This window comes from Notothenia coriiceps, unplaced genomic scaffold, assembly GCF_000735185.1.
Source record: "Notothenia coriiceps isolate Sejong01 unplaced genomic scaffold, NC01 NC01_scaffold00029431, whole genome shotgun sequence".
In the NCBI taxonomy this organism is placed as follows: Eukaryota; Metazoa; Chordata; class Actinopteri; order Perciformes; family Nototheniidae; genus Notothenia; species Notothenia coriiceps.
The window spans coordinates 1-26,780 of NW_011362132.1; the positions used below are offsets into that span (position 1 = coordinate 1).

General features: G+C 37.8%; 4 protein-coding genes across 4 annotated transcripts; 2 read left to right on the forward strand and 2 right to left on the reverse strand.

The window, feature by feature from the left end:
- Window positions 1-6: 6 nt before the first annotated feature.
- asl (argininosuccinate lyase) lies at window positions 7-1,781 on the forward strand. Its single transcript, XM_010786612.1, has 4 exons — window positions 7-47; window positions 408-488; window positions 908-1,014; window positions 1,189-1,781. Exons 1-4 carry the CDS (start codon window positions 33-35, stop codon window positions 1,331-1,333), a joined length of 348 nt encoding a protein of 115 aa, XP_010784914.1. The 5' UTR covers window positions 7-32; the 3' UTR covers window positions 1,334-1,781.
- A 155-nt stretch (window positions 1,782-1,936) lies between these two features.
- ca4c (carbonic anhydrase IV c) lies at window positions 1,937-8,380 on the reverse strand. Its single transcript, XM_010786613.1, has 8 exons — window positions 8,134-8,380; window positions 5,643-5,690; window positions 4,705-4,869; window positions 4,452-4,597; window positions 3,971-4,063; window positions 3,803-3,869; window positions 3,512-3,675; window positions 1,937-2,874 (listed from the first exon to the last, which is right to left on the reverse strand). The coding sequence occupies exons 1-8, from the start codon at window positions 8,186-8,188 to the stop codon at window positions 2,686-2,688; spliced, it is 927 nt and encodes a 308-aa protein (XP_010784915.1). The 5' UTR covers window positions 8,189-8,380; the 3' UTR covers window positions 1,937-2,685.
- Window positions 8,381-8,865: 485 nt separating this feature from the next.
- Window positions 8,866-18,209, reverse strand: aldh3a2b (aldehyde dehydrogenase 3 family, member A2b). The gene is made up of 11 exons (XM_010786614.1): window positions 18,105-18,209; window positions 16,859-17,021; window positions 15,870-16,101; window positions 13,798-13,883; window positions 13,084-13,292; window positions 12,839-12,956; window positions 12,183-12,324; window positions 11,925-12,091; window positions 11,722-11,821; window positions 10,326-10,564; window positions 8,866-9,752 (listed from the first exon to the last, which is right to left on the reverse strand). The coding sequence occupies exons 2-11, from the start codon at window positions 17,018-17,020 to the stop codon at window positions 9,738-9,740; spliced, it is 1,470 nt and encodes a 489-aa protein (XP_010784916.1). The 5' UTR covers window position 17,021; window positions 18,105-18,209; the 3' UTR covers window positions 8,866-9,737.
- Window positions 18,210-23,667: 5,458 nt separating this feature from the next.
- Window positions 23,668-25,764, forward strand: LOC104958814 (homeobox protein prophet of Pit-1-like). Its single transcript, XM_010786615.1, has 3 exons — window positions 23,668-23,813; window positions 24,024-24,202; window positions 24,815-25,764. The coding sequence occupies exons 1-3, from the start codon at window positions 23,723-23,725 to the stop codon at window positions 25,421-25,423; spliced, it is 879 nt and encodes a 292-aa protein (XP_010784917.1). The 5' UTR covers window positions 23,668-23,722; the 3' UTR covers window positions 25,424-25,764.
- The last annotated feature ends 1,016 nt before the right edge of the window (window positions 25,765-26,780 follow it).

Sequence of the window (26,780 nt, forward strand, 5' to 3'; positions counted from 1 at the left end):
TCCACGCTGTTCTGCAAGTGACAACCGGAGTCATGTCAACTCTCAAGGTCAGAGATGAAGTCACTGTTTATTATTTAGAAAGAAAAAACACACTGCTCAGTCTCATTGTTGCAGGAGGTTGTTGATCATTTTCATAACTTTGAAAGGTTGCGGCTGCTTGGCTTTATATTTTGTTAAATCTTGACTTCTTTATTTATCTTTTTTCTTTGGACACACTGAAAGAAACGGAAACCAAATGTGCATGTTTTATAGACACCAATTTCATAGCATTGCATACAATATTTTATGATTCTACTACTTGAGATATCGAGACTTTTTTGTTAAAGCAGCCGTTTTAAAAGAAGGGGAAATTGTTTCGAACAGAAGTCCAGTGATTTTGATTCCTTCGATGTGTCTCCTGCTTTCAGATTAACCAGAGTGTGATGCAAGCGGCCCTCAGTCCGGACATGTTGGCTACTGACTTGGCCTACTACCTTGTGAGGCAGGGGGTACGTTGTGTTTCCCTTTCTACGAATATTTCCACAAAGTCTTTATAAAGGAATTTGATTAAAATAAAATAAAGGTTTTAAACAAATAATACAATGTGAATATTCTTAGGAGGCTGTTTTACGATCACTATAGTTCACTTTAGTACACAGATAATAATGATGACATTTTTTTTTTTGGATTAATTATGATATTTATCACATCTTCATGTCAACTGTTCAACCAAGTGAAAAAGAACTCTTGACTATATATATTAAGGCATTTTTTTTTTTAAAGTTCTGGTAACTTTATTTAACATGTGCCGCAGAGAACAATACTTACTTACTTACTACTCCTACATGTAGGATAGCCATAATAAAGACAATAGCAAACAAAGCAAGTTATAGTTTTCCATGTATTTCTTTGTTACCCTGTGTTGTAGGTGCCGTTCAGAGAGGCCCATGGTATCTCTGGAAAAGCGGTGTTTGCTGCTGAATCCAAAAATGTCGCCCTGAATCAACTCACTTTGGAAGACCTGAGTGCTCTTAGGTGACTGTCTTCTTCCCATTAACACACACACAACTGCTAAAAGATTCAAACTCAACCATTGGTTTATTTTCAAGCAACAGGATTAGTATAAGTTCCTCTCCCATTATTTTCTCCTCCAGCCATTTTGATTTTCTCAACTTCCTCTCTCTTTCTTTTTCTCTACCGTGGTTTTAGCCCTCTGTTTGGAAGTGACGTGTCCTTGGTGTGGGACTACAGCAGCAGTGTGGAGCAATATCAGGCCCCTGGAGGCACGGCCAAGAGTAGCGTTTCTGCACAGTTAGACCACCTGAGGGACTGGCTTAAGAAACAGACGCATTGACATCCACCCAATTCCACCATAACAATTTGAATCAGGTTTGCTGCCAACATTTAGGTTGGTATGAAATGTCAGTTTGAGGTCAAGAGACTTATTCATTCATTTTAGTTGGTTGGTATTTAACCAAGGGATGTTTGAAATTGTTACAAAGGGCTGGAGTAAAATAGTTTACGAAATAAATAAATGTTACTGAAACAATGTTTTACAGCTGTGTCATTAAAGCTGATTGATTTCCACCACACATCATTAAGGTAATTTATCTTTCTTTTCAAACCCACACAGACTCAAGGTGGTGAGGTTTATTGGCATAACAATACATTTGTTGATTCATGAAAGTCAAGAAATTGTTCAAACATGGACTATCTCCACAAAGTAACAGCTATGTCAGTAAAATAGGTTTTCTAGTTAGTTTATTGGTTACGTTTAGAGCATCAGTGTCAATTATAAGTCCCAAAACTTGACTCTTAATAAACTCCACACAATAAAAGAGAAGGTGAAACAACGCAAATGTTTTTCTTAAGGCAAACTAAACACTTTTAAGTATTTATACAAAACACTTCTATAGAAATGATTGAAGACACAAAATCAATCAGTTCAGATTTTATTGACATTCTATCAATAATTTGTATTATCTTTAAAAAACGAAATCATATCATTTCTAACATACAATTATTTAGGTCTATTTTGTGATTGTACAAGGGTTTAAATACATTCACTGTTTTGTTTTTTTACAAATCATTTGTTTTCTCTACAAATTAACAAGTGTACAGAATATTAAGGAAATGCCTTGACCGTCTAATTTTCCAGGCTGATAGTTCTGATTGTCAGGGAAGAGAACAATATGCAGGCTAAGTTACATAAAATAGCAGTTAATGAAAAAGGAAAGACCCTCAGATTGTTATTGATAGAAAGACAAACATAACCTATTGTGAACCATTAATTATACACATTTTTGCATCACTCTCCTTCTACTGTAAAACATATATTAGGGTAAAGCAGATTAGAGTAAATCTATAGCAACAGTTTGCATTTATAAAATATTGACTCCTAATGACAACAATAAGGAAAGTTGACATAAAGGCCTAGAGGTAAAGATCCTACTCACACAGAAACTGCATATTATCCAGACTTTAAAGGAGGTCATGATGATATCAGGTCAACAGGCCTGTTCCTCCTAAATAGCTAGTACAGAGCTGACTTGTTCACTACTGGAAAAGGGTAAATACACATTCTACAATAGCACATCTCTCAATGTCACATTGACACTTACAAAAAAAGAATAACCATGAACATTATGAACAGTTCACTATCACACAGGTAAAAGTAGTTTTGGCCCTAAAATCAGATGTGCTGAGTCAGTGTATCAGACCGGTTCTCCCAAGCAGGACGGAGGAAACCCCGACCCACCAGTGCATCACACCCCCCAGAGCGGCGCCCGCCTTGGACCGATACACCACCCTGCCGTCCAGAGGCTGCGTAGGTCTGAAGATGTCCGTCATGGGCTGTCCCGTCCAGAATCGACACTGCTGAGTTATCGCATCCAGCTGCAGTGGGTAGGAAAATAAACCTTTTTTAGTCAAAGATAAAAATGACATGGATGTGTCTTAAAGTGAATCGAGGGTTAGTTTTCAAGGCACAGATACATTTATTCTGCACACATTTAAATGACTTTTGATCTAATCAAGTCTTTTTTGGGATTCAATAATAGAGTATCTGTTCAAGCTTTCCCAAAAAACGATCTAACAAGGTTCATGGGCCCTTCAATTAAATGTTTAGTTTACTTGAATATTTGGAGCAACTCTTCTATTGTTATAAAGTAAATAAAATCCTACCAGCAATTCTTCTTGCTGAACCTGTTTAGCTTAAGTTGTTTTCAGTGTAAACGCAATATAGGCTTTAGGCTTTTCACACTTTGAATACAAGACAAGATAAAGGGTTTATGTCTCTATTAGTAACATCCAACCAAAGGTGCATTTTGCAATATATTTTGGGATGTAAATCTATTTACGAAACATTTTGTTATGTAGGAATTATTTACAGTCTCACTAACAAGAGTCTTTAAATAATTGTTTTATTTTATGTCAAAAATGTTTGAAGGTTCACATATTGAGGAAATACAACCAAGAACAATTATTGGTCATCAGTGTGTTGACTCTTAGCCTTTAATCTATAGTTTCTCACCTGGCGGCTGCTGATGGGCAGCGTCCTGTGGAACAGCGTCCAGGCTACGGCCTGCTCACATCCTGGAGTAGTCATGGAGCCCACATAGCGGTAGTAACTGAACAGGTCCTTATCTGACGGGATAATATCACTGAGCCTGAAGTTTGGGATCACTGTGCTGCTGGCTGAACACACAAATAAGTGTTTTTAAAGAGGGTTAGTTTGGTAAAACACTTAAAATAACAATTTATTTCAAAGGCTAAGTCCATTAATATGAAGAAAGTTCTTCACATTTGAGAAGTTCACTCATACCATTGTTTTTTACTCGGCCAAGAGAAGCTATTACTGAGTCCAGATGAGGATTATCATCTGGTGATTCCTGTGAGGAAGACGCCAACATTATGACACAAGCCAAAATTGTGCTTTTATATTTATATTAAGAGTGCAGAGTAACGCAGACTAATGAATGTATTCTATTACCTCAAACAGGAAGGCAAGCAGGGCTATACCTGCCATGTCATGTTCGGCCTCTGCCAGAGAGCCGTACGGTTCCTTGATGTGGACGATGTGCAGCTGAAACCCAAAACACAGCTCAATGAGTTACAGTAGTGGAGAGCATTTTATACTGTGCACTGTGTTAAACACACATTTGTTAAAATATCAGTATATTTTTGTGGGGAAAGGTATTAATAAAGGGTAGTTGCATTTTTCTCTACTCATTGACTGATACTGTAAATATGCACAGCTCATGTAAATCCTAAACAACTTGACAATACTTTTCAGGTTCTTCTAAGTCTATTATTTCTACCAACATTGAAGACTTAATTAATGGTTGCATTTCCGGCATGTTTGTAAAACATTGACCCTCAATGGTCAGTGAGGAATGAAGCTGTTGGACCTATTAGACCCCTGTCACTTTAATATTTAAATAGCTTAACATTTCAGCTCCTGTGTGACGTACTTCCATGGGGAACTGCTCTCCATCAATGGTGTGCTCTGATCCGGGTCTCCCATTGCCTCCCCAGTGGAAGTGAAACTGGGCGGCTCGGTAGTGACCGGGCAGAGCTCCTCCAGTCAGACGGACCGACTGCGGCAGAGCAAAGTGAGCTACAGCCAAGAGAATACATTTGTTAAAATTAAATTGTGAGAGTTGTTAACAACTGGTAAATAATAGTCTGGAGGGAAAGACACCAAGAAAGCAGGCTCCTAATCACCAGAGTGTCCTTTGTTTTCCACTGTGACGTTGATAGTGTTGGTGTGACCGATGAAGTTGAAGGGCGGCAGGGCGCTGTTGACGTGCACTTTAGTTGAGACGATGTTGATTGGGGATTGGCGAAGTCCTCCACAGCTGGGAAACTGAGCTGCCCATCGAATAGGATCTGAAAACATGAACAACATCACGTTTAGGCTTCAGTGCCTGATATTTCCCCCCAAAATGCTGAGAGAACAGGTCAGCCTGGGCTGAACACATGTTCTTCTTTCATAAAGTACTTTAAAAAACCCATAATACACAATATAATTCCCCCTCCAGGTTTTATTTGATTTCTAGTACTGTTAACCCCACTGAGAATGAACACAAAGTCTGCTTAGGTAACCAAATGTTCAATTATTTTTAGAATGAGCTAAAAGCAGGAGTGAAGGTTTCGTCTGGTTCATCTCTGCTTTGGATTTGTGTTTGTCACAAGGCCAGAGGTGTGTGTTCTAAAGAATTGTCTTGTATATTGGGCAACTTTATGGAACTGTATGCAAAAAGAATGTAATCACATCATTTAAATGATGGGGCAAATGTTTGAGCTAACAGTTGCCTATACACATCCAGAAGACTAAATACAACCTCAACTTCATTTGCAGTCTGTTCTCCTAATTTTATTTTCTTTTAAAACAGCTGCTTTCTGTGGTCGAAAATACAACTATGAATATAAGCTAAAGCTGCATAAACTGCAGAGTGAATATTCTGTTGATTCATCATTACGAGCGACCCCTTTCACATCCAAGTGATTCATTGTTATTGAGTACTAAAACTATTAAAACTTTCTAATTCATACAAAAATAGGCTTGGATCAATTTTTAACAAGAATGTGACGGATATGTTGTTTTTTTAACCATTTGGGGGTTTTCTCTTGAAACATGTGATAGTCTTTTCATTTCTTACCTCTGCATGTGTCGTCACAGGAGTACTGGCTCTGGTAACACCACTGAGCTGCAGAGAAAGCACAGCATTGAGTTCAGACACAGACTAACTGTATAGTAAAGGCTAGTCACTTCTCTCTTGTGCCAAACAATATGGCTTTCTCTGGTTAATACATGAGGCATTATTCTTCTCATTTCCACGGCCCATTAGCCACATTGTTTTTGTTCTCAGTCAGCGATCTCACCGGCTGATCTGCTAATGTGTTTGTGCTCTGTGAGCTTTGAGAAGTCAGATCAGGTAAACACATTCTCAGACACACACACACACACACACACACACACACACAAAGATCTGTTTTAATTCTCACATTACTAATCATGTCCTACAGAGGCTTTTTTGTATGCTCATCAGTTTTCTGATAGCAGTTATATTGACAAAACATATCATCAGCACTGAAATGTATGATGTAAATTCGTCACAGGTCACACTCAGTCAACAGCTGACGGTCAATGCGCTTTAACCAGAGGTTACATAAACACTGAAAATAATAACTAGGACTAAAGCATATTGGATTGAAAAGATTGAATGATTTACTGTTGCGACAATGCGCTAAACACAAACAAAAAAGCAACCAATTTTGTGTTGAATAGTTTCAATTATATGAAAGTTTATATTTCTCTTACATTTTTTTGTTGCACTGTTAAAAACAGATGACCAGTTTTAGAATATGCTGTACAAACATCAATGTTGTTTTCTCATTTGCCAATAAACAAATAGGTTTCTAAAAACTAGAAATGCTTTATGTGACAAATCTAATCTCGGTATTAACTAATCAAATGACATGACCTCTGAGTGACCTCTGTGAGATTCTCATTTACAACAGTGTGCACATAGAAAGGCCAGCTGCAACTACATGCCTAAAGTGAAAAAAATTAAAAGAACTACATTTAATTTGACGTTTTCATTGCTGAAGTTGGCATAAGGAAAACTGGATATATATTGTTGATAAATTATAACTAAATAAATGACTGCCTTGTAATGTGTCTTTATTCCCCGCTGTAAGAAATAAGCTGATTTACTAATGGAAATTAAAATAGATACTGCAGGCCTGCATGCCAAGGCATTTACGCTTCAAAAATCACAAGTGGTGTTCATTTGTGAAGCATTAAACATGTCCATCCACCAGGTGCAGTCTCAGTGTTGTGCTGTGGTTGTGTATTGTGTTGCTGATGTGAATGTAACTCCAGTGTTTGACTCTGCGGTGGGAATGAAAGGCGCTATAGAGAACCATTTAGCTAATATAGGAACACAGATTAACCCCGCTGCTTCCCACAATGCAATTCTGTGAAAGGGGACAACAGTTCTCACCAACTGAGAACAATGCACAGGTGGAGGCTGGCTTTGCTCCGCCTGGCTCGAAATACACCAGTGCCAAATGGAGAAAAGTCAAACCCTTTTATATCACCAGCTTCATTTCTTTCCTTTTCTTTTCCTCATACATCATATTTTTCAGAGGTCTTTGTTTTACAAGTCACAAGTAACTAAGTCTTTGCACTTTAGTTTCAAGTCCTTATAGTTGACTTATTTTACGTCCAAAACAAGACATAAGGTATTTTAAACTGAATGTTTGAAACCGATATACTATATATAAATACATATATATATATACTAGAAAATACTCAGTTGTGTTAAGGTCTAAGTCAAAGTGCAAGTTGTTTTTTAATTTTTTCAAATAATCTAAATTGTGTTTTCAGTCTGTATTAGGACCAAGTCATGTGACCCGAGTCCTCACTTAATATATTCTCTAATAAAACTGCATTCTAGATAAACACATACAATAAATAAATCGTTTCTTACTATTTTTCAAGCCTTTTAAGTAACACAATCTAGGTTTTAAAAGAATAAATCACACAGTCATCATCTTACAAATGAAGAGTTGAACTCCTAAGAAATAGAAACTTTTGGTGGCTAATGTTGGCTCATTTAATTTACTGCTATCTAAAAAAATACACTGTCTCACTTTTAAAACAAATCCATGCTATCTTAAAACATCTTAAAAGTGGATTTTTTTCTTCGCTTATGCTGTTGTCAATTTAATGTTTTTGACTACTTGGACAAAACAAGACATTCTGATCTTTATAGATGGAGGGTTATTTGATGAATTGAGAAACAAATCAAGTATATTGTTCTTGACAATAATCTCTCATCACTTGTTGAATGTGTCTCTCATTTGTGGCCAGTTCAAGGAAAACATATGTATTTTTCCTTTTTGTATTTTAACTGTCATAAAGAGATAAAATGAACCACTGGTTGACATGGAACAAACTAATATTTGAAGGAAATCAGTTAAAAATATGAATTTCTTCGCATCACAGACATTTTTTTTCCTGCTTTTTAGAATTATCTCTTACCTGTGGTTGAAAATCACTGCTTTGATTACGTAAGTTATTTTGCTGATTTTCATGTCAGAGCATTCTAAGTGTATGTATTTGTGTGTGTGTTTGCATCCTACCTGTGCACTGAGAGAAGAGAGAAATCAGAGTCGGGAGGTAGACAGAAAAATCCATGATCAGCACAGAGACCTGAGAAGATCTTAACAGACTAATTTCAACTGCTTTCACATACCGACAATGAGCTGCACTTGAGGGAGGGAGGGAGATTTAATGAAAAAAGGTGTGTATGTGTGTGTGTGGAAAGAGAGGGGAAAAATGTCTCTCTGAGAAAGTTGTCAGGTGTGAGAACGAGTAAAGAGAGGCCCCTCTGTGGCCAAAGCAGACACGTTATTTCCAGATAGCTTCTTGCTTGTTAAACTGCAATTTAAGATTAGACCTTCCGAACATTTTGTCTACAAGAAATATGTATAAAAAGTTATATAAAGTATTTTCTGGTTCCAGAGAGGTACCATTAAGTCTCTTGAGTTGTCACTTAATGCAAATCTGGTTCAAAGAAAAATGTGATTGTGTGGCGCAGAGAGACTAACTGATTACTCTGACCTGCTCCTCATCTTTGTTTTGGATTGGTTGGGAGGGATATTTAATATCTCGGTATAGTGCATGCTTAAACAAAGTCAACGTTAGTTTATTCAGCAACACCTGGTTTCCTACAAATCAACCCTTACTTTCCTGATGTGATAAAGGCCTTTTCTTCTGATTAGTAGGCTAATATTGTGCATGCTAGCGCAACTGTCTTTAAATACAATATTATAATGATACATTATGAAAATATAAAGTCATGTCACAAACGGTTACATGTAGAAATATATTTATTTGATTATTCATCCAATATAAAGATACATGCAATTATTCAATAAAGTATTTTAAAAAATCCTTTAAAACTTTACTTATGTGATAAAACAAAACAGAAAAATTCTGAACATTTAGTTGTTTAAAATGTAACAAACAATTTACACATTTAAATTTGTTACAGGCAAATGGTGTTTTTAGAAAAAAGACAAAGGCATCCTTCATATAATTGTGTTAGATTATTTCAGGTGTTAGTCAACCACAGGAAGTCTGGACAAATGTTCTGCATCTCTGCTGTCACTGTGAGGAAAACAAACCTTCACTGGACAGAAGTACCTTCAGGCTGAATGCTTAGTTAATGGATCATCTATCATTGAAATGGAGTGGACACAACCTGAACTGTAGGTAACTCCTACACGTTAAAAACAGCTTCATTATTCAGCAATATCGACTTACTTAATTATCTCGGCCCTTAAGTAAAACCTTCTTTGTTCTGATTCTGCCTGTGTGTATAACTGTAATTGTTCACATTTGAAAACATTCATTAGCCAAATCACAGCATTTCTATTTTACATTTAAAAGCATTCATTAGTTGAATCACAGCATTATATTGTACATTCAAAAGTTAATGTGATTTTTACTAAAGTACTTAAGTGTGCATTCATGGGAATAAATAATTACCTTCATTAAAATAAGATGCTTGCTGCAGTGAGCTACGTGACACTGGATAACACAACACCCTGAACCTGAGACAGCAGTCCTGTGAGACGCTGATCTGATTGGTTCAGAGTCTCCTTGATGAAATGGTTTGAAATGCACGTTGCTCTTCTCTTTAAAAAGGCACACTTGTTGTCTGGAAAGGAATGGGAGGTCTTCAAAGGAGATAATGCTGTAGGAAAAGGAAGAACATTCTTTATAATTCATGTGTTAACACTGCTTGCAAATCAAGTTGAGATGTTTTCCAACTATACAGGGCATTTCAAGTTTAGTTAACACATCAAAACACTTGTGAAAAATGTACAGAAGTTGTGTAATTGTGTAAAAAGGTAATAACTGCATTCCACCTTAAAATATATTTTCATGCATATATCCATTCAACACATACAACACGGGAACAAAATAATCCTGCATGAATTGACACAGTTTTTTGTTTTGTTTATTTAAAAACACAACTATATCCTACATTATGTAATCAGTGTTTGGAGGGCTGTAAAGTCCATGTTTTATTGATTTATAAATTAAACTTCAAGGTCTTGGCATAAGCGACAGAAACAGAATACATGATAAACATAATTTCCCAGTTCTTTTTAACTTTTGAACACTTACAGTTAATGCTTGAATATGGTTATCAATCAATGTGGTCACTGTTTCTTCCTCCACTTTTGCTTAGGCATGACACACAATTAAAACATGTTTTTATCTGTGCAGTACTTCATTGTTTCTCTCTTCCTGTGTGACTCACCTGCAGCATGACAGCAGCCAACACAGCCATCACGGCCAGGAGCGCCATCCGTCCAACCCAGCCCAGGTCCACGCTGTTCAGGATGAAGAAGCGGGCCCAGCCCAGTTTCTTGGGTGTGTGAGGGGGGTAGCGCATGCTGTTCACACCCTCCATGTTCAGCTTTTTGATGAGACAGCTGCGCAGGTGGCTCAGCTGGTCGAAGCTGTACTTCCCGTGGTAGCAGCCCATACCGCTGTTTCCTGAAAACATGAAAACAGAGAGAGAATGTTATTATTTATAAGCTGCAAAAATATGACTGCTTCAAGAGCCACATAATATAATAAATCCTAAGAACAGAGAAGTTAATAAAGACACAAGGAAAAGAGTTTGCTCCAAACATCGAGCAGCTTCCCTTCAAAATAGAAGTACACCTTAAACATAAATATAGTTTTTACCTCGGAAGATTGTTAGACATATTATATAAAGTGGTTATGGCACACTGGAGAAATAACTTTGCTTCAACATTGATTAAGTGGTCTTTTGTGCTTGTCAAAAGTAAGTAAAAAATAAGAATCAAGTCATATTTGTGGGAAGCAGAAAATAGTAATTGTATCATCTACAATCGTAGAATGGGTGATGACCGGTAACTACATATTTCTATTTGGGTTTCCTCACTAACTCACTAAAATGCATGACGATTAGAAAGGTACAACATAATCAATAGGCCTTTGGTATGATCATTTCCAAACTAGTGAAAACTAGAGCGATGGTAGATTGTTTAACTTGCAGTGATCTCATTTCTCCTCTTTTAGATAAAAACAAAGGAGCATTTGTGTTCTCTTTAGGCCTCTACCACATGTTTCTTCTGTTCAACAAACTACAATGAATAACGATGATAAACACCGAACTGAACTCATCTTGTAATACTTCTGCATCAAAATGTGCAGACTAACTCAAAGGCGCCACCTGGTGACAGAAGCCAAACAGCACACTCACAAACATCAGGCATGAGGATACACTCATGAAAAGGATGCCATCACAAATTCACCTCTATATATAATATCGAAAATGGATTCCCTTATAAATGATATCAAACAGTGAGACAAAAAAAACACAGCAACCTTCAAAGTATCAATTAATCCCTCGTAAACAGACTTTGCCACCATCAAATACACACTCAGCTATAATACATTATCGTGAGGAAATGCAAGAAAGCATGAAACAACACAGTTGACTCAATGTACATCTAGACGCCTGCTTATTGTTCAAAAGGCATATTTGTCCAAATAAGGTTCCCTCACTTTAAGCAATAAGCATATTTACAAAATGTGCAATTATTTGCATCGCTACAGAAGCTGGGTTTAAAAAAAAAAAATGCTTGTTTTGGTACCATTTCTGCATTCCTATGTGTACTCACCGACTCCTCCAAAAGGCAGAGAGCCTACAGAGAAGTGTACGAGACAGTCGTTGGCCAGAAATCCTCCGCTGGACGTCTCGTCTGTCATTCTGTTTATCACCTTTAGAGAAAAGACGTTACACGTGTGAGTCTGAATCGACCTGTAGGTTCTGTGAAGTACTCTGCTGGGCATCTGCGTGTGTGCAATGATTAATGTTAGACACCTTGTTATCTGATGAGAAGCAGTAGAGGGCCAGCGGTTTCTCTCCCTTGTTGATGAACTTGATTGCTTCATCCAAGCCGCTGACCGACAGTATGGGAAGCAGAGGTCCGAAAATCTCCTCTTGCATCACCTTCGCCTCTGGCTTCACGTCCCGCAGAACTGTGGGGGCTAAACACAGCGCAGAAACAATATTCATCCAATGCCGGCTTGATTTGTGATTTATTTTCATGTGAAGAGTGGTTGCAGTTAGTAGGATTACCTATGTAGCAGTCAGACTCTTCGTTGTCTCCTCCTGCAGCAACAGTGCTGCCTTCCAACATGTTCATGATCCTCTTGAAGTGGCGTTGGTTGATGATGCGTCCGTAGTCGGGACATGTCTTTGGGTTGTCTGTGTAGAACTCCTGCCAAAGGAAACAATATTATTACTACACAAATATCATTGTGTAATCAAGGCAAAGAAAGGAGGCTATCTACATCTCCCGCGCCTCCAAGAGGTTCTCTTTTAATATTCTATTATGGTGTTATCCATAACTACATGACTTTCTGATACTACAAGTTACAGTTCTTAGTCATTTTGTGGCCTTCACAAATTCACCTGTTTTTGAAGTCAAATCAAAGATTACTTATATAGCCCAATAACACATAAATAGCGCTAAAAGATCATTCAAATGACAAGAAAATAATAAAAGACAATATAGAATATAAAATAAAATTACAAGTCAATATAAATTCAATTAAAACAGCTTTCACCATATGCGTTTTTTTTTTTTTTTTTAAAGGAAAGTCTTCATCACACTTTTAAAAGTTTGGACACTATCTGCTTTCCTGACAAAAACAGGAAGCTGGTTCCAAAGAAAGGGAGCTACTAAAGATACAATTATAATGTTTTCGTATTGTGTTTAAGGTCTTATGTACCTTTATGGCCTTCTTGACCTCCTCGATGACCCGGTCCTGGATGCTGGGCTCACACAGGATGTAGTCTGGTGCGATGCAGGTCTGACCACAGTTAGTGTACTTTCCCCAGGCAACACGCCTATAGAGTAGGGGACGAGGTAAGAGGAGGGTCTCAGGAAGAAACAGCTACAGTATAAGACTGGATGAAAACAATGTTAAGTATAAAACGAATGACAAAAATAACCATATTGAATCATCGTTCTGACCTGCAGGCTATGGTTAAGTCACAGTTCTTGTCGATGTAGCACGGGCTCTTTCCTCCCAGCTCCAGGGTGACAGGCGTCAGGTGTTTGGCAGCAGCCTCCATGATCAGTTTGCCTACCATGCTGTTTCCGGTGTAGAAGATGTGATCAAACCTCTGACGCAGCAGCTCCTGGGTCTCTGGCACTCCTCCAGTCACTACGGGGTAAAGCTCCTGACAAGCAGGACAAAAAACACACATTCAGACGTCACGAAGCAGCATGTTGTTTTCAAAGCAAAAAGATAAATGTCTTGTTGTGATACGTTGTGATACGTTTTTGTTTTTTTGTCTCAGCAGAAAAACACCTTGACTCCCTCTCTGTGTGTTAGCCTGTGTTGCTGTCTGTGTAGATATTTTTGCAGAAATAATACACTTGAAAAGACAAGCAAAACCTTTTACTTTACATGTTTTAAGCCTTTGCAAATGTGCAAACAGTGTTTGTCTGATAACCTGTTTGCCGTCAGCAGTAAAAAGGCTAGTAATGTGGACAAGACGGACAAACCGAAATATGTATTTTTTTTTAATCATATTTTTTCCCTATTTCTTTTTTAAATGCTCATGTTTGTTCAGTTTTCTGTTCTGTCTAAATATGTTTACATTTGAAGAATAACAGTGTTTGGTTTCACTTTTATGAATGGGTGGATAACTGAAATGTGTATGTAATGTGCTCCATCCTTACTTTGTCGATGTAGAGTGGCAGCAGGTCCTCCATGACCTTTGCAGTGTGAACACACACCTCGGAGGGCTTGATCACAGCTGCATTACCTGGAGAGGTAACAAAAGCACACTATATCAGAAAATGGAAGAACATAGTCTTTCATCTTAAAGTATAATTTATTATTTATTTCAGCAGAAATTCCCCATTGCTCCCCATAATCTTGTTTATTTTTAATGTTCATGTAGTATCATTTCAACCTGCTGTACCTTCAGTTATTTTGGCCACTTGGAAGCAGCAGAACAAGTTGTGAACACAAATCATCAGCTGTGAGGTCAAAATGCAAACTTATTTTTACGTAACCATCAGCAAAGAGGCAACAGAATAATTCGAGTCAATATTTGATTTCTTCTGGTGTGTACCAAATCCCAAGGAAAGAGCATATTTTTTCAAATGTTTAATCTAAATCATTGTGTCAGCTGCTGATGTTAACAACTGCCTTGGACCATGACATTTAGCCTGATTATCTGTATTATGCATTGGCCAATAAATCAGTAGAGACTTGGAACTTGCTAGAAAGATATGATTGTAGAGTGGTATCCGATAATGCTGGAGCAAAGGATAAAGTCCATGCTGTGCAAACACGTCCTCTATGAGGAGCAGGCTGACAGCTCTCAGTTCATTTAAGTCCTGCAGCCAGCAATGTTTGTGTGTAAACACGCTTTGTTCAAATGAAACACAAATGAGCTGTCTACACACGGAAGCTCTTGTAACACGTATATGTAAAACTATCACTGGGGACACGTTACAAACAAAAGATCCAACAGCAAATACTGCAGTGTCATGCTAAGCAACCACTGACAAACTCTCCACACTGAGCTTTGCATTACAAAAAGGAGAGAGTCAAGACACTCAGGACGTTTAGCTTCTGAATTAGAAATACATTATTCATGGCCTCACTGATTATTTTAGAGCAGAGTGATTCAACCTTGTCCTTTGAGCCATCACTGATAGGAACTAGGCACAAAGTTGAGACATGTAGTAACCATTAACAACATGTTCTGCAGCAGTGTGTGTTAAATATGCCTTAGTGTAGAAACATTTTATTCTGATCCTACTGCTAATCCTTTAAATCTTTTGTGTCTGCGGAAGTAAGATGATTGAACCGGATTGAGGATCAATAATGTTAAGAAACGACTGGATTAACCATGAACTGAAATGGTAATGATCACAAGACAAAGAAACTCAACAAGACTGAAACAAATAAAAGAAGAAAACATGAGAGAACTGAAAAGCACACTGCCTCCAAAAATGAGTCTTGGTGGTTTCGGCATGTTTGTTAATTTTTTTTACAGACTGTTACATACACTTGGAAATGCCTCTACTAATTGTGACCCCTTGTGCAATTTTATGGATTAATCTTGCTTCACTGTTTCAAAACACACACACACACACACACACACACACACACACACACACACACACACACACACACACACACAAACACACACACACACACTGCTCTTTCACCCACCACACCTATCCTCAGTGGTGTAAGTCTATTTACTGAAGAACTGTACTTGTGTAAATGTACTGTACAATGTTGAGACACTTTAATTGAGTATTTCAATGTGTTGCTACTTTGTACTTCTACCCTACCTACTCAGAGGTAAATAGTGTAGTTTTACTAGACTACATTTATCAATATTTTACTTACTTTGCACATTTGGATTAATAATGTGAAACATAATCAACACATAGGCCTTTAGTTACACATGGAGTAAATTCACAAGCTAACCTGCAGTCTACAAAGTCATTAAAACTAGCTTCACCTTTACCAGCTTTGATAATAATTGAATTCATCAATAATTATAATCAAAACATAAAATATACTATTCTGGAATAGACCAATCTGCATGATGAGTACTTTTACTTTTGGGACTTCAAGTATATTTTGATGCTTATACTATTGTACTTTTAGTTGAGTAACATTTTACACAAGATTTTTTTTTACTTAAGTACAATATTTGATTACTGCACTTATCATCCCCTCAAACACACACACACACACACACACACACACACACACACAGTACCAGCGGCGATGGCTCCTATGAGCGGCTGGATGGTGACGGCCCAGGGATAGTTCCAGGCTCCGATGATGAGCACCACGCCCAGCGGCTCTGGTTTGATGTAGACGGTGTCCGAGATGGTCAGCAGGTTCTTCTTAACGGGCCGAGGGGCCGCCCACTCCTTCAGATGCTTGATGGCCGTGTTGAGCTCCCCCTCCAGACCCAGAGTCTCGTAGAACTGTGTTCCCACTTCGCTCTGGGGAGGAAGACAATAACGTTGAGGTTCCTCATAGCTAATGTTATATTTTCTCATGTATTTTTGTCACTCACTGTAGTCAATGTATAGCCTATTTGCAAATCAAAGTACGTTTTAAAATCATATCCAATTTAATAGCTTGCTTTGTGGAAATCTCAAAGAGATAGTTTGGCTCTCTTGAAGTGTAGGGTGTTTGAAGTTTTAAAGGGTTACTTCAGATTAAAGTCATGCAATAACTAAAACAGAATAATCTTAACATAGCGCAAACTTAAACTGATATTGTTTTTCTAGGTGTCTAAAATTAGTTTTGCTGCTGCCCTTACACCCAGCAGTATTTTCTTTTTCCGACTAGCCTAACTCTTAGGGAAACAAATATAAACTATCCTTTTAAGATGTTTTATATTCGACCTTATGCTTCAATATTACTTGCATCTTTAACTTGTTTGAGAACTATCGTGTCTTAAATGTTAACATCAATCAATAGTTCGCATTATTTTTTTATTTGTTTAAACAATGTCAAAAATTAAGCTTTGCGAACTGTGTAAAAACAGGGACAGCAATGGAAAGAAGTCCAGGATTGTGTCTTTCTCTCTCTCTCTTTTGAAGATTGAACCACGAAAACATGCTATTAAAACAGTGCATAGCAACAAAAGGACTAAGCTAATGGTATATGGTGTTTTTTTCTTATACTCCGACTCTCAAGATGATTGGAGACCAGGTATGGATTATTTTGCAATGATAAATTGTCACTACTCACCTTATTGAGATCTTTCTTGACTGCAGCTGAAATCACACTCTGTTTCTCAGTGAATAACCTCTGCAGGTTCTTCAGCTGGCGGATGCGGTGCTCTACAGATTTGGACCTTCCTGTTTCAAAGGCTTTTCTGGCACGAGCCACCGCCTGCTGCTCTCGGGACATCCTACAGAAAACATATTAAAAAAGGTTTAGTCTGCTCTTCTTACTGTACCCCTGAAAGGTATACAATGCCTAGTTATCTTTAGATGTATGTATTTCTTTGCAGTAGAAATCATGGTTAAGGACAAAACACACTTGCAATTATATCATATTATTGGCTACAGGCTACATAATGCAGTTTTTTCTTTACTTGCAAAGAATTAAACTAGTGTAGTATACAAAAAATACTAATATTGTTGTATTAAGGATCTGATCGAGCCAGATCAAGATGCCAGTGAAAAACAAACTGTGAGCTGAAATGTTAAATCGTTTAACAGGAAAATACGTGGAAACTATTTTTGGCATTCAGTTCAACATCACAGTACTTTTAAAGGAGTACTAATGAGTTGAATTTATACAGTATACGAAATGAAAATAAATTCTATGCCTTTTTTTCTTAAGATTTATTTCTTCACATTGTGATAATGCTCACTTTAATAATAATAATTTCTAAACGCTTCTTCCACTACTGAATAAGAATGTTATTTAATGTTGGCAGTTAAACCACTGCATGTTGTATTTTAAAGGAACCAGATCACCAAAAAGCAATCCATAATCTCTCTTTGTACTAATGCAGTTTAAATGACCCTCCCACCATTTGGTATACTACTGCTGCTGTCGATGCTGCTCTTTTTTGTTAATAGCAAATTGAGAATGTGTTATAATAGGATTGTAACACGAAACCTGCGTAAGAAATTATAAACTAAATCACTGGGTCAAAGTTGAAGTGAAGTAATGAGAATCAACAGTAACACATAATCACTTTGAAACAATACAGCCTTAATATCCGGTCCAGATAGCGGAGCCTTATAACCCTGTAACTGAAGTTGAACTACTCTACAGTTGGTATGCCATATCTACGTTTATTTAATGGTTTTCTAATATTTTAAAGCTCGTTTGCTCTTTATAAATTAAAATATGTTTAGACTGTTCGTTTCGCTAACTTCCCACAGTCCCTCTGGTCGTTGACTGTAGCGGTTTGACATAGGCTACTTTAGTAAACAATAACAAGAAAACATGGCACATTTTGTTTTGTTTATATTCCTACCTGATTAATTTATTGAGTAGCGGTTAATGTCTTAAGATCCCTCTTCGTCTTGATGGTGGTGGAATAACAGTGGCTCAACAATGACAGAGGCAGAGCAACGATGTTCTCCTTCCCCGTTAGGTCACACCCCCTCAGGGGCAGGACCACACTGACGCTCCGGTTAGCTTTAGCCACTTAGCATCATGGCTCCATGGAAACCTGTTGTCTGTAGGTTGACCCCCAACAGAGAGAGGTGGGTGAAGTACTCAGACCTCTTTTTATCTTTCTATTTAAGTAGAAGTAGGACTACCAAAGTGTAGGGATACCGTTGTATGATGATTCCAAGTATTCAATATGTTACTAAAGTCAAAGTACAAAAGTATTGGCATCTAAATAAACTCAAAGTACCAAAAGTAGGCTAAAAGTACTCATTATGCAGATTGCCCCATTTCAGAAATATATGATATTACATTACATGTTACTTGTTAGACGCTTTTATACAAAGCAGGGATCCCCACAGGAGTAATTTGGGGTGAAGTGTCTTGCCCAGGGACACAACGACATGCTGACTGCAGTGGGGTTATCATTAATCCAAATCTGCAAAGTAACTAAAGGTAACTATACAATAAATGTATTGGAGTAAAAGTACAATATTTACCTCTGAATTGTAGTAGAGTAGTATTAAAAAGTAGCATACATCGGAAATACTCAAGTAAAGCACAAGTACATCTAAATTGTGCATAAGTATTTGAGTACATTTACTTAGTTACTTAACACAACTGGCAATACTATATCGTATAAATACTCAACCCTTTCTTGCATGAATTATGAAAACCTCAGTCAGGATTTTTTTACCAAGTTTTTTTATTGCTCTTGGGGCATGAAAAACAAGATTTTAACTTTAGTTTCTTTTTATCTAGTTTTTTCAAATTTAGAAAAAACATTTTTTATATGTCCACTCAGGTGGACATTAGGCCTACACGTTAAAGTTTGAACTGAAGACATTTACATTTGAAATAAATTATAAATAAAGATGTGCAAACTTAAAATGTTATTATAATAACATAACTCTATTGATTTACGGCCCAAAAAGATATTGCAAATGAAGTATTTTCAAGAACAACAGTAGCAGTAACAGTTAAAAAAAGGTTGAAAAACTAAACTTGTATTTGGTTTGTTATTTATTGTTTATTTTTACCTTTAAGATTTGTTGTAAGTATGCCCAGGTTTGAACAGGTATGCCCAGGTTTGAACAGGTTTTGACCTGGATCAACTTACCCCTAACCCGGGGCAAGTTGAGCCACAAGACCACTTTTTTTTTAGAAGTAATATTTTCACTGCCCTTGATCAAACATTAATTCTTATCATTGCCATTGATAGGAGACATCCTGAATTATAGGTGTGTGTTTTAATTTTTACTATGTGTAATTTCTCCTTGCTTAGAGGACAGCATAACAAAAAAATGGCTCAACTTACCCCACTCTCCCCTATGCATTGTAGTTGAAATATAGCCAGTGATGCATCATGACGTCCACTTTAGTGGACAGGTGATTAATCATAATTTCCTGCAAACATAAAATCAATACTTTGACAATTTATGAATTATATGATTCCTTAGTTGTTACTTGATGTCACCAACATTGTTATACCTGCAGGGGGTGCTTTCCATAAAAGGATTGGCAAGATATCGACGAGTGATTCGGTCCATCTGGCTTTCTGTCGTCCATCTTGGTTTAGAGAAATGTATCATGCACTTACACTGACTTTCCACTAATTGGCAGTGTATGGGATGATGCAATAGGGTCCTATGTAGTGGCTGGTGGTGCAACTGTGCCATCAAAACCCATGCATATACAAGAAAACACCTTTTGAAAAGCTGTCCACTGTATTAGCCTCTATGCGAGACAGGGTTAAATAAAAGACCTGCACTCATTATTGTATTTAAGTAAAAGTCCCAAAAGTATTATAAGAACAAAATACTTTAAGTACCAAACATTTTTATTAAAATGATTGGTGCATTTATGTGTTCATCACTTCAATGTTTCACTTGGTAAAAGTTTTTTTTTTAAGTATTATACCCTGCTGGGTATAGCTTAACTATAAAGTGGTTCGATTTGAATGTTGTATTATTCACCTAATCTGTAAAGTAACTAGTAACTAAATATGTAAAATAAATGTTGTGGAGTAAACAGTTCCAAAATTGTATTTAAAAATATAGTGCAGTAAATATAGAAAGTAGCGTCATGTGAAAATACCAAGTAAATTACAAGTACTTCCATTTTTTATTTGAGTAGTACTTGAATAAATATACTTATTTAAATCATGCCACTGGTGGACCCCCAAAGGACTAACATATCTCAACATTGACACAGTTAATTTGATCAATTATGTTGTACAGACATTAATGGTTTTAGGAGTTCCTTAAAATCCCTTGTCTAATGTGCAAAATTAGCAACTTAAAAAATAATAACCTTTTTGCTTTTAACATTTTGAGTTAAGGCTTTGTGGTGACAAACATATTATTGTACCAAATTTGGGAACCATTACTTTGTGCAAATGTATACACTCGAATAATTTTCAGAAAGCTCAGCGTATGATCCTATCGTAAAATAAGGGAGAATGTAGTCTTCCTAGCTTTGAATTAAACAGCATTACATTTCAACCTTTTTTATAAAAGAAAGAAAGGAATAACCCAGCTTAGAAACGCAATTAACTTCATGCATTTTCCGCTTTGCACCACTGCTTTCATACTTTCATCAACATCTTCACATCAAGTCACACCAGTCACCAGCCTGCTGAACTACTATGCTGTAAATGCTGCTGACAGAATATAGCAGGCCTTGTCTTCAGCATAATGATCGGTAATACTGTATGTATTCATGTTGTAACTAGAGCTGCACTAAATCATGTCTCATGCTTTCCCTGCATTCCCATACAGAGTCTGAGGTTATTTTATCTACAGCTGAAATCACACTCAGCTTCTATTTCTCAGATCCAGAAAGTATTTTGCAGCATGTGACACGGTGCAAGGAGTAACCTCATACCTCAGCATGCAGCACATGGGATTAGGCCAAAAAATCTTTCAGGTTGACCGGAAATGTGGAAGGATTTTACACATCAAACAGCGGGCTGAGAAACTGTGTTTGTGTATTGTGAAGGAAGGAGAGAGGATGTAGGTGAGGGAGAGGAGGACACAGCGTCATTCACACCTGAGTGTCACCTGATTTCTTAGAGAGGAGTGTGGACACAGAAGACCAGCGATTCTCTGTATGCCCACCTGAGTTAGTGAGGTATAAACTGAAGCATTCGGATACACAGGGGGAAGGACATTTTGTGTATTGTAAGTTTTTGGGAAATGAACTGAACAATGTCAATTCATGAACAAGATCTGTGTGAGGTGAAAAGGAGACAAGTTCTATAAAACACACCATCACTGTATATGTGTGATTTGACCCTTAGTATAATTAGTCAATAATAAAGTTTATAATATATAAATGCATTTAAACCAAAAGAAATGCGTTGTAATTTGGTTTTGTGTTCAGTATGTTGCCAACTAAAATGACATAAATTACTACCACTTCCTTCTTTAATCCGTCACTAGTCTGTAAAGTGAACTTTACCATACCCTGTACCTGTGTAGCTTGTGTGAAGGCCTTTCATGTTTCATATGCATATTCTATTTTTAAGATAAGATAAGATGATACTTTGTTGATCCCAATTTGGGAAATTAGGCATTTTACAATAAAACTAAATTAGAAAAAAATAAAAATAAATAAAATAGAAAATGTAATTAAATCTGGTTTCCACAGTTTATCACTACTCAAATACAATGAGTTCATCCTCATCCAACAATGTTGCTATTGAAGAGGAAATATGTTCTGAAGAGCTATTGAGCCCAAATTATGAATGTTTATGTAAAATAAAAGCAAGCAAATAAAACGAATGTTATGTCACCAAGTACATCAATAAAAGAAGTAAAACTTGGATGTTAATCAATCAAAACATGCTATCATAGAGTTGGATAGATAGATGGATAGATAGATGGATGTAGATAGATAGATAGATAGATAGATAGATAGATAGATAGATAGATAGATAGATAGATAGATAGATAGATAGATAGATAGATAGATAGATAGATAGATAGATAGATAGATAGATAGTCATTATGTGTTTCTGAAACTATATTCAATATATTGTGTCATATTGCCACCTAGTGGCTTATTTTCATCTGTAACTCTCCTTTTGCAACAAATAACCTATTGTGAGCTTCAAAACTATAAAATAAGCATGAGGTATATAATATCTCACAAATAAGCCTTTACAAAAGGGAAATGGGAAGGGTTACAAAACCATAACAATTGTACCTCCAGGGTTAGATCATGTGACCCCGTTTCGACAGTCCATCAATGTTTGGTTTCGATATGTTGCTGTCTTAATGGAAGTCATGTGACGGCCAGCAGTGGTTTGAGTTATGATCGTGATGGTCCATTGTTCGTGGGGAGTAGGAGCCAATGTGGAATACTTCACTGTTAATGTGTGGTAATCATCTCAATCAAAGGCTCATCTGCTGACCGTTATTGCTCCAAAATAAGTTGCATATCACGTGATCTCCAATACCTGCTTTTAGATGATCAACCCAAAACACTAATTATCTGAAATAATCAAAGATGGGAACTAACCGAGTATTTTGACAATAATGTATTGTTACCTTTGCTCAAATAAATCATCTGAATAATTCTCCCACCACTGGAAATAATCATGAAAAGCAAAACACACATTTAAAATTGAACACATTTTAATTAGCAGTTTCCATTTATTTTTGTTTCATTCAGTGTATGTTTTGAACGTGTTTAAACATTTACATTCTGTTTGTAATGACCCATACACTGCGAGTCTGACACTAGCCTGGGAACTGGCTGTGCATTGGACTGTGTGTTATCCGGTGTTTTGATGTCTCGATCGGTGGAAACGCAACCGACCAGGAAGGAGAAAAAGTAGCCCGATTTGTCACCTCAGCACATTATAGCTGACTGAAGCCCACACCCCGGCAGCCTCTTACACTTACACTCAATACACTTCCACTATCCACACAGTGTTTTTATTCCCTCTGATGCACACCAGGAGGCATCGAGCTGTGGAGCAGAGGATGTGCCACAGACTGAAGTCTCAAACAAATCTGATTGTGTTGTTTATCATCCGTGTTATTAGCCTCGTGTAACCGAGTCCAGATGTATTTTAGTTTTCACATTTGATAGGGGGAGATCTTAATGACTAGATAACGTTGGAAATCTGAAAGTGAAAGACATTTAATCTTAACCCTGCTCCAGCAGGATAGAGCTTTTCGTCTAGGCTAAATGGGCACATTAATGTGTCACCGGGGATCAAACAGACACCTATTAGCCGGACAGTCGTTAGGAGGTTTGTATCACATCAAAGGCACGCGTTTGTAAGTCTTGCAAATATCCACTGAGATGAGCAGGAGGGGGTGTGTGTGTGTGTGTGTGTGTGTGGGGGGGAGGGGTCATTTTGTGTCTGTCAGGCTGAGTATAAAAGCCGCTGGTGTCCTGTCTTCATCAGTGTCGAGGAGAGACCTTGAAGAATATTTATTTCCTCGTGTTTAAATTCAAGAGAGAAAAATGGCATTCGAATTGGATTTTACTGGCTGCAACACCTTTTTCTCGGGACATTATTGGAACAACGATGGTTACGCACAAGACTCCAGCAGAGGTGAGTGTCTGACCCTTAAAAAACTAGACAAGGCAAACCATTTTAGATTCAAGATATGGACGTCTGCCTTAAAATATTTACTTTCACGCACTTCCTTAAGTTGCTCTATCCATTTACAAATATTTTTTCTATAATTGCAGCCTGTTTCATTCATATTGAAAGTTTCAGAAATGTTTATTTAAACTGTATAATTTCCTTTTCTCAATCTAGTGCACCATGACGCTGCTCAAAGGACACGCTCGGACACCCACCGTCGCCGGAAGCGTACCACCTTCAGTAAGGCCCAGCTGAGCGAGTTGGAGATGGCCTTCTCTGTCACACTGTACCCGGACATTAAAATTAAGGAGTCTCTTGCATCCTTAACCGGGCTCCCGGAGTCTAAAATTCAGGTATGACACGAGTTTCACAGACTTCTCATGCGTAATGTTGGATATGCCCCCGGTATGAAATAAACACAGGTGGGAGGAGTACTCCTATCTTGCACTAGAAGAATTAGAAATACAAACGTGTAGGAACACTCTGTTACAAGTACAAATCCTGAATTTATGTTACTAAAGTCAAATAACAAAAATATTTATCAAAATGTACTTAAAGAGCCACAATTAAAAGTATTCCTTATGCAGATTGGCCTACTTCAGAATTATATATATGACATGTTTTGATTTTAATTATTGATACATTTAAGTGTTATGAAAAGCTGGTAAACGTGGAGCTGGTCACTTTGTATGCTGCAGGCCATGGTAGCTTGTAGATTTATTCAAGGTGTACCTAAAGACTTATTTCGTTTTTTTTTTTAAATATGCTATATCATTATGGTACTTAAATGTAGTGGAGTAAAAGTACACTATTTATTTCTTAATTGTAGGGTACAAAGTAACAAAACATTGAAAATACTCAAAGCAAAGTGCAACTCCCTCACAATTGTATACTTGAGTATATGTAGCTACTTAGTTATTTTACACCACTGCATAACAATAACCACATTTCATTCTCTTCAACAGGTCTGGTTTCAAAATCGACGAGCTCGCTATTTCAAAAGCAAAAAATCCTCCAGAGAGATCCCCAAGCCCTCGTCAGACTTCCTCCACCAGTTCTCCTACACACCTTCTCCCAGTCCACCCTTCCCACAGTTTGCTCCTGCTTTCCCTCATTACCCCAGCCTGCCGTCCCCACCAGGCTACCCTGCTCCCAGTCTACCTCAGTCCACCAGGCTCTCCACCATCCAGGGGGTGCCCGCACCTACATCGCCCTGGGCCGCCGACCAAGCTGCACCGTGCTTCCCTCATGGACCGCGAGTTACCCAAGACTACCAAACCCCTGACTTTACCGATTACTGCCCATTGTTCCCACACAGTGGACTCATTGAATGGGATTGGACGGAGGAGTTTGAGGCTTTCCTCGGGGAAGAACAGGTATCCCAGCCTGTTGGGAGTCGCTGCGCTGAATTGGGACATCCGGAACCCAGGGAGAGCATGCCGAGCCAGCAGAGCTTCTCCATCACCGACGTGTCCACAAATGACCTCTCCAGTATGTGCTTTCCGGAGCTGGACAACTTCAATCTGTCGGAATTGGACATTTCTGCTGCAATGATCGATTATATTTTGGGTTGACTGATGAAATGAGTTGTAGTACATTGAAATAGGCTACGTATTTAAAAAACAAATTGTAAAAATTAGCAGTGACTTTATAGAGTATTTATGGTGAGATTGCCCTGAAGGAAGTGTGAATTAAATGTATAGAAATGTTCAGATAACCCTATTTACACATTGTGGATTATTTCATGAGCTTTACGAATAAAACAAATGTTATATTTACCCTACTGATATGTAGGTGCTTATTTATAGTGCCTTCTGCCGGGCCCGCCGTGACATGGCGCCGTGGCTTAGATGGTTAAAGTGCCTGTCTAATAAACAGGAGATCCAGGATTCCAATCCCAACGGGGCCTTTTTGATACCGGTGTTCATAAAAAAATAAAAAATAAACAGTAAAACAACACGAGAAAACAAGGAAATGTTTGACTCAAATGCTTACAGCGGTTTCATGTATTGTAGTAACATGGGCTCGCAGAAACGCATAGGACACATGCGTCACATTTGAAACCGGAAGTGATTTCCTCCGTGATTATCAGGCACCCAAACAGAGTAATACAAAATAGTTACAAATTGTGTTTTGTGCATTACATACGAAGACAGAACAACAATTATATTGGCCTACAAATATTCAAAACAATATTTTAAACATTTATTTATTTTATGTAAAGGTCCCATGTCATGGCCATTTCTACTGATCATAATTCCATTGTGGAGGTCTGCTAAAATAGATTTATAATGTGCAATTTTTCAAACTCACATTGGTTTCTCATACAGCATCTCTGTATAGCATGTGTATTCACTCTCTGTCCTAAACGGCTTGTTGGAGCTCCTGCCCCCCCCTCCCTGTGAGCCCAGTGGCCGTCTGCGACCTGATTTCTAGTGTTCCGTCTGCTCTTAAATTTCAGGTACAGTACGAAAAGACCAATAATGGGGCAGAACACACAATACATCGAAAAGTTACGTACATTTGTCAGACGTCTCAGTGTTTGGGAGTTTCATGTGGGTTCTCGCTCATGTTTCAGATTGTGTCTTTTATGGACAGGTACGACGGGGTCTTGCGGAGCAACCTTAAGAGAAAAAGGTAACAAATGGAAGAACCCATATCACTGCATAAACCCATACACTGCATTGCATTGCCCAGAGGCGTCTAACCAGCAAACGCTGGTTAGACGCCTGAAGGAGTGTGTGTGGTGTGAGTCGGCCCTACACCGCTTCCGAGCGACGACGCTCCTCGCCCTGTCACACTCGACCGAGGTGACCACTCGCCCAGCGCTCTGTCGCTCTGTGGCGCCTTGAGTCCGACTCGTGTGTGTTGTTTGAAGGGTCGGTCCGACGCACACACCACACAAAGCCCGACCCAAAAACGACACAGGGG